Source organism: Salvelinus namaycush, chromosome 34 (genome assembly GCF_016432855.1).
Source record: "Salvelinus namaycush isolate Seneca chromosome 34, SaNama_1.0, whole genome shotgun sequence".
Lineage (NCBI taxonomy): Eukaryota > Metazoa > Chordata > Actinopteri > Salmoniformes > Salmonidae > Salvelinus > Salvelinus namaycush.
The window spans coordinates 39,412,917-39,421,751 of record NC_052340.1 but is presented as its reverse complement, the minus strand read 5'-3'; the positions used below and the strand labels follow the sequence as shown (position 1 = coordinate 39,421,751).

At 40.7% G+C, this 8,835-nt stretch overlaps 1 protein-coding gene across 1 annotated transcript in view; it reads left to right on the top strand.

Annotated features, from left to right (window-relative positions):
* The window catches only part of LOC120028774 (muscleblind-like protein 1), a 26,558-nt gene extending 19,161 nt beyond the window's left edge, over positions 1 to 7,397 (top strand). The window contains exons 4-6 of the mRNA XM_038974015.1: positions 2,435 to 2,470; positions 5,608 to 5,699; positions 7,341 to 7,397. Of these exons, the coding sequence (XP_038829943.1) occupies positions 2,435 to 2,470; positions 5,608 to 5,699; positions 7,341 to 7,397 (185 nt within the window). The remainder of the gene's footprint in view (positions 1 to 2,434; positions 2,471 to 5,607; positions 5,700 to 7,340) is intronic.
* The last annotated feature ends 1,438 nt before the right edge of the window (positions 7,398 to 8,835 follow it).

Here is an 8,835-nt window from a genome sequence, read left to right as displayed (position 1 = left end):
ATCCACATACACCAGTGAGGGTCCAGTGAGTGTTACTATTGCTCAGATCCTGTAGTCTATACCTCCTCTCCCATTATTGAACTGTCTGACAGAGATGGATTGGCTGGCTTTCAGACAGTTCAGGCAAATGCCAGATGGGGTGGTCTATTTTAACCTAGTCTGTCTGTATACATCAGAGGTTTGGAACAGAATGATCTTTATTTTGACTAACAGTGGGAGCCTCAAGTTAGAAAAAGTGACCTGGTGTCTTAGAAAGAACCAAGCTGATTTCTGTTCCCAGTCCATCCCTGCTGTCAAGCCGCAGTAGTCCAAGTCCACACTGAGAGAACTGGAGACAGCTTGTCCATAACCGCAGTAGGCCAAGTCCACACTGAGAGAACTGGAGACAGCTTGTCCATAACCGCAGTAGTCCAAGTCCACACTGAGAGAACTGGAGACAGCTCGTCTATAACCACAGTAGTCCAAGTCCACACTGAGAGAACTGGAGACAGCTCGTCCATAACCGCAGTAGTCCAAGTCCACACTGAGAGAACTGGAGACAGCTTGTACATAACCGCAGTAGTCCAAGTCCACATTGAGAGAACTGCAGACAGCTTGTCCATAACCGCAGTAGTCCAAGTCCACACTGAGAGAACTGCAGACAGCTTGTCCATAACCACAGTAGTCCAAGTCCACACTGAGAGAACTGGAGACAGCTTGTCCATAACCGCAGTAGTCCAAGTCCACACTGAGAGAACTGGAGACAGCTCGTCCATAACCGCAGTAGTCCAAGTCCACACTGAGAGAACTGGAGACAGCTCGTCCATAACCGCAGTAGTCCAAGTCCACACTGAGAGAACTGGAGACAGCTCGTCCATAACCGCAGTAGTCCAAGTCCACACTGAGAGAACTGGAGACAGCTCGTCCATAACCGCAGTAGTCCAAGTCCACACTGAGAGAACTGGAGACAGCTCGTCCATATCCACTGTAGTCCAAGTCCACACTGAGAGAACTGGAGACAGCTTGTACATAACCACAGTAGTCCAAGTCCTCACTGAGAGAACTGGAGACAGCTCGTCCATAACCACTCTGGGCCAGAAACCTTTAAATAAATTAGGAGGAGTATTGCAAGATAGCCATTTTCCTATTTGCCCTGGCACATAATTGATCTTGGGAAGGTATTGGCTGATGTGACTGGCTATTCACCTGGAACATAACTGATCTTGGGAAGGTATTGGCTGATGTGACTGGCTATTCACCTTTTTCTCTTTTTTAAGACAACATATTTTAATCTGGAAGACTGGTGCTAAAACGACATAGTTACTGATGCTCACATCAAGATACATACCATCTTTGTGTTCTTTAGCTCTCGGTATGTTTAATGAGTCTTAACAGTAATAATTATCATTAATGAATGATTAATGGCAGTAGATGCAACTTAAATCTGTCTTAATTCACTGCGTTGTAGTTGACGTACGGGGCCTTCGGAAAGTATTCAGACCTCTTCACTTTTTCCACATTTTGTTACGTTACAGCCTTTTTCTAAAATGGATTAAATAAAACATTTCCCTCATCAATCTACACACAATACCCCATAATGACATCACAATACCCCATAATGACATCACAATACCACATGATGACAGAGCAAAAACATGTTTTTAGAAGTGTACATAAGTATTCAGACCCTATGCTATGAGACTCGAAATTGAGCTCATACCCAAGAAGACTCTATGCTGTAATCACTGCCAAAGGTGCTTCAACAAAGTACTGAGTAAAGGGTCTGAATACTTATGTAAATGTGATATTTCCTTCTTTTTTTTATATATATATATACATTTGCAAAAATTTCAAAAAACATGTTTTTGCTCTGTCTTTATGAGGTTTTGTGTGTAGATTGATGAGTGGGGGAAAAAACTATTTCATCCATTTCAGAATAAGGCTGTAACGTGATAACATGCGGAAAAAGTAAAGGGGTCTGAATTCTTTCCAAATGCACTGTATCACCTGTGTAATTCTTTGTAGCCGTTTCCTGCAGTAAAATGACCTACTGGTCTCAACGGTGGAATGTTATGCTTACTTTTTATAATTTCATAATCAATCAATTGTTATAACGCCGGAAATCCAGTGTTTCTATGTTATATTTCAGTCTTCTGTATATATAAAGTGTAATATTGGGATGCAAACTCCAAATTGAATACATTTCAACTCGATATCGGACATGGTACAGGTGTCTTCTTTTTTTAAGCCCATAACCATGTGTGTGAGGTATGTAGATTTATTTAAGACTACCAATGAACCCTGATTTAGCCCACTGCAGTAGAAAGTGAAAGTACTGTATCCTTCTGTACCCATAACAACACTGTCTCCCTCTAATGACACTGTCTTTTTGTGTTGATTTCTTCTCCCCATCTCCCTTTCCAATCCACTTCCTGTTGCAATGCATGATGGGCAGGCTCAATATTGTGCATGACACCTGCAACAACTGTTGGTAGGTGCAAGCTTTCCATCCTGATTACCTTTAAGCCTTTTCAGTCCCTCATACTCCATCTCAAGCCATCAAGGTGGCCATTTTCCACGCTTGAGGCCAAGGGGGCATCTCAATAGTCCAAAGTTACTTCATCTCCTCATCTCCATCCCTTGATCGATAGATAGATAGATAGATAGATAGATAGATAGATAGATAGATAGATAGATAGATAGATAGATAGATAGATAGATAGATAGATAGAATGCATACCAATGCATACCAACCCATACCAGTACATACCACCGCATACCAATGCATACCACCGCATACCAATACATACCAATGCATACCAATACATACCACCGCATACCAATACATACCAACACATACCAGTACATACCAATGCATACCAATGCATACCACCGCATACCAATACATACCAATGCATACCAATACATACCAATACATACCAACACATACCAGCGCATACCAATACATACCAACACATACCAGTACATACCAATGCATACCAATACATACCACCGCATACCAATACATACCATCGCATACCAATACATACCAATGCATACCAATACATACCACCGCATACCAATACATACCAACACATACCAGTACATACCAATGCATACCAATACATACCAATACATACCAGCGCATACCAATACATACCAACACATACCAGTACATACCAATGCATACCAATACATACCACCGCATACCAGTACATACCAATGCATACCAATACATACCAATGCATATGAATACATACCAACGCATACCAATGTATACCAACACATACCAGTACATACCAATGCATACCAGTACATACCAATGCATACCAATACATACCACCGCATACCAGTACATACCAATGCATACCAATACATACCAATGCATATGAATACATACCAACGCATACCAATGTATACCAATACATACCAATGCATACCAATGCATACCAACCCATACCAGTATATACCACCGCATACCAATGCATACCAATACATACCAATGCATACCAATGCATACCAATACATACCACCGCATACCAATACATACCAACACATACCAATGCATACCAATGCATACCAATGCATACCAATGCATACCAATACATACCAATGCATACCACCGCATACCAATACATACCAACACATACCAATGCATACCAATACATACCAATGCATATCAATACATACCAATGCATACCAATGCATACCAACCCATACCAATGCATACCAATACATGCCAATGCATACCAATACATACCAATGCATATCAATACATACCAATGCATACCAACCCATACCAGTGCATACCAATACATGCCAATGCATACCAATACATACCAATGTATACCAATACATACCAATGCATACCAATACATACCAATGCATACCAATGCATACCAATACATACCAATGCATACCAATACATACCAATGCATACCAATGCATACCAATGCATACCAATACATACCAATGATTTAGTTGTCACTTGGCCAGGTGTAGCCTGATGATAGAGAAAAGATGGATAGGAATTTGTGGTGAACAATTGAGATGCGGTACAGTGTTGCAGCCCTCTGTTATTAACTGCTGTCAATTAAATAGATCGCAGGGATTCCATAGTTAAACAATTGATTTTCTTGCATTATTTGTGTTTAATTAAAGGGAAATTATTTGTAGTAGAATATGACATATAATTGGCATTTAGATTTACAGTTTGGAGAAAAAAATACAGAGCTTTTAATCTTCTATTTCTTGACAGAGTGGGACTGGACTGGACTGGGACGGATTGTGGGTTGCAGACAGGGTTAGTTATAGTATTATCATCTTATTGGTGGTGGTGGAGGTGGTGGTGGGTCAGTTATGAGACGTGTATAATTCTGGAAATATGAATTAAGTATATGAGTAATTTTGAAGCACATTTTGAGAAAATTATGAGCAGTGAAATGTTGTTTTACTGTAGGCTAGTTGTTTCAACTGTTTCCCTGTGTGTCACCCCTGTACCTATACCCCGGTACCTATACCCCGGTACCTATACCCCTGTACCTATACCCCGGTACCTATACCCCGGTACCTATACCCCTATACCTATACCCCGGTACCTATACCCCGGTACCTATACCCCGGTACCTATACCCCGGTACCTATACCCCGGTACCTATACCCCTATACCTATACCCCTGTACCTATACCCCGGTACCTATACCCCGGTACCTATACCCCTGTACCTATACCCCGGTACCTATACCCCTATACCTATACCCCGGTACCTATGCCCCGGTACCTATACCCCTATACCTATACCCCGGTACCTATACCCCGGTACCTATACCCCGGTACCTATACCCCGGTACCTATACCCCGGTACCTATACCCAGGTACCTATACCCCGGTACCTATACCCCGGTACCTATGCCCCGGTACCTATACCCCTATACCTATACCCCTGTACCTATACCCCGGTACCTATACCCCGGTACCTATACCCCTATACCTATACCCCGGTACCTATACCCCGGTACCTATACCCCTGTACCTATACCCCGGTACCTATACCCCGGTACCTATACCCCTATACCTATACCCCTGTACCTATACCCCTGTACCTATACCCCGGTACCTATACCCCTATACCTATACCCCTGTACCTATACCCCGGTACCTATACCCCGGTACCTATACCCCTATACCTATACCCCGGTACCTATACCCCGGTACCTATACCCCGGTACCTATACCCCGGTACCTATACCCCTATACCTATACCCCGGTACCTATGCGGTATGAACGCATGATGTCACGTTGCTAATATTTGTCTGCCATATGACATGCCACATAGCTTGTTGCTGTAACAACCCACTCTGACACACTCATTGTCCTGACCCTCATCCCAAACCTCAGTTACCCTGTTAGTTAACACCTTATGTAAAGGTCAGTTTAGAATCTGTTTTAAATGGCATCATCAGTAATAGAGAATAAGAAATACACAAACAAATGATTTACTAACGGTTGACAATCAACAAGCTAGTCTTTAAGGTTTAGAAGTGGTTAGAAGAGAATTAACCTGTATAATACAACATCATATCTGCCTGCTCCAGTTCATGTGCTTGTCTGATTTGTCTCTCCCCAAAGTACCCATGATGCACGGTGCCACGCCCGCCACTGTGTCTGCAGCCACCTCCTCTGCCACAAGTGTTCCCTTTGCAACCGCAACAGCCAATCAGGTTTGCTCCTCTTCTGCTTCCTCTCTCTCGCTCCACTTCCTGTGATGGAAGTAAGTCACTTCCAGGTTGAAGGGTTATGAATGGCCATCAGAAGAGGAGGATGGATGCGTGGTGACTGATTACACCTCTAACTGTTCCCCTGAGGCGTTTAAAGACGCTGACCAACATTCAGGAAAATTACGACATCGTATCCTCCTCAGTTTACCTCCTCAGTTTTTTTATTTGTAATGGATATTCGCTGTTCGTTTAAATACGATTGATCGTGTATTCAGCGGTGTAAAGTACTTAAGTAAAAATACTTTAAAGTACTACATAAGTCGTTTTTTGGGGTATCTGTACTTTACTTTACTATTTATATTTTTGACAACTTTTGCTTTTATTTCACTGCATTCCTAAAGAAAATTATGTACTTTTTACTCCATACATTTTCTCTGACACCCAAAAGTACTCGTTACATTTTGAATGCTTAGCAGGACAGAAAATGGTCCAATTCGCACACTTATCAAGAGAACATCCCTGGTCATCCCTACTGCCTCTTATCTGGCGGATTCACTAAACACAAATGTCTAAGTGTTGGAGTGTGACCCTCGGTATCCGTAAATAAATAAAAATCTGTCGTTTGGTTTGCTTAATGTAATGAATTTTTAATTATTCGTACTTTTACTTAAGTATATTTGATCAACATCATTTACTTTTGATTCTTAATTGGGATCGGTGTCCCTTCCATGGGACGGTTGAGCTAACGAAGGCTAATGCAATTAGCATGAGGTTGTAAGTAACAAGAACATTTCCCAGGACATAGACATATCTGATATTGGCAGAAAGCTTAAATTCTTGTTAATCTAACTGCACTGTCCAATTTTCAGTAGTTATTACAGTAAAATAATACCGTGCTATTGTTTGAGGAGAGGGCACAATTTTGAACATGAAAAGTTGCAATAAATTGCACATATTAATATGCAAATTAAGCACATTTGGGTAGTCTTGATACAACATTTTGAACAGAAATGCTCAGTCTAAAACTTTGCACATAAACTGATGCCATCTAGTGGCCAAAATCTAAATTACACCTGGGCTGGAATAATACATTATGGCCTTTCTCTTGCATTTCAAAGATGATGGTACAAAACAAATACTAAAGAACGGTTGTTTTTTTCTTTGTATTATCTTTTACTAGATCTGTTGTGTTATATTCTACTACATTCCTTTAACATTTCCACAAATTCAAAGTGTTACCTTTCAAATGGTACCAAGAATATGCATATCCTTGCTTCAGGGCCTGAGTTACAGGCAGTTAGATTTGGGTATGTCATTTTAGGCGAACATTTAAAAAAAGGGGCGGATCCTTAAGAGTTAAGTGTTTTTAAAACCGAATGCTTTCATACTTTTACTTAAGTAGTATTTAATACTGGGTGACTTTCACTTATTACTTGAGTCATTTTCTACTAATGTATCTTTACTTTTACTCAAGTATGAGAATTTAGTACCTTTTTCCACCACTGGGTGTATTTAGCACCGTCTGTAAGTGATGAATAGTAAAAAGAAAATAGCCCATTGAGAGTGTTGTGTTGTAAAAGCTAAACTTACCAGTAAAGTTTTTTTTTCTTCTGTTTTCTCTCTATCTCTCATGTTCTTCCCCAGATTCCGTTAATATCTACAGATCATCTTACTAGGCACAAGTATGTGACTCAGATCTAGACATCTCAAGCAGAACAGTAAGACTAATTTTCATACAGACGTACAGTATGTCTATGCAATCTCTTTTGATTATGTTCCTCAAATTCTTCTGTAATTCATTCTTTTTACTATTCTCTTCTGATCTATACATTTTTCTCCTGCAGATGAAACTGCAGTGTGCCGGTGTCCCACAGTTCCCCGCCCTTCATGCCTGTAAACGTAGAAATATGAGATGATATTGATAGAGATTGCAACATCCGACCACCTGTAAACTGTAGTGGTACTGACATGCCGCGCTGCTCTAGGAGGGTTTCAGCTGATCATAAAGGTGGTGAACATATGCATTCCACACACACGCACACAACACTGGTGGGCCTCGTACAGAGAAGAACTATTGCCATCTACATGAACGTTATCAGCCATGCCTTTACGTCTGTGGAGGCATCATCCATTAAAACACAGGACACACTTTGAATGTCACCACGAGGAGATAGTCACGCCCACTAGTTTGTCAGAAGACCAAGATTCTCTTATATGTTGTTTTCAGTTGGGTTTCTGTAATTGATATCATTTTTTCACGGTTTGCACAAAGAAAAGGTACATCTTGTATTTTAAATGAGGGGGGTGAACAGGAAAAGTACCTCATAGACATATTAGACTGAATTAATTATGACTTGTATGAATTATGACTTGTATGTAGATGACTTGGTCCTTACAAGGCAAACTTGGTTGAAATGGGTTAGTGGGCTTGGTGCCAAAATGACAGCTGAATGTTTTGTGTTTATTAAGCCTTTTGTGTTTTTAATCACATTCCCGATTTTTCAAGATCTGCTGCAAACTCTACGTAAAGTACCATAGACTCTATGTACTAGTTGGTTATGTTAGGACCCGGTCCTCTCTGGGTATAGTCTATAGACTCTAGTTGGTTCTGTTAGGACCTGGTCCTCTCTGGGTATAGTCTATAGACTCTAGTTGGTTCTGTTAGGACCCGGTCCTCTCTGGGTATAGTCTATAGACTCTAGTTGGTTCTGTTAGGACCCGGTCCTCTCTGGGTATAGTCTATAGACTCTAGTTGGTTCTGTTAGGACCCGGTCCTCTCTGGGTATAGTCTATAGACTCTAGTTGGTTCTGTTAGGACCCAGTCCTCTCTGGGTATAGTCTATCTCACTAGTGATGGAAAAAGGGTAACTACTCTAGAAAAGGAATGATAGAATGAAGAACTGTTGAAAGTTGCATGATAAACCAAATCACTGAGAGGAGTGAGAAGTTTCAAAGAGTTGCAGAGTAGGCCAGTGGTGGAAAAAGGACCCAATTGTCATACTTGAGTAAAAGTATAGATAGAAAGTTACTGAAGTAAAAATGAAAGTCACCCAGTAAAATACAACTTGAGTAAAAGTCTAAAAGTATTTGGTTTTAAATATACTTAAGTATAAAATGTAAATGTAATTGCTAAAATATA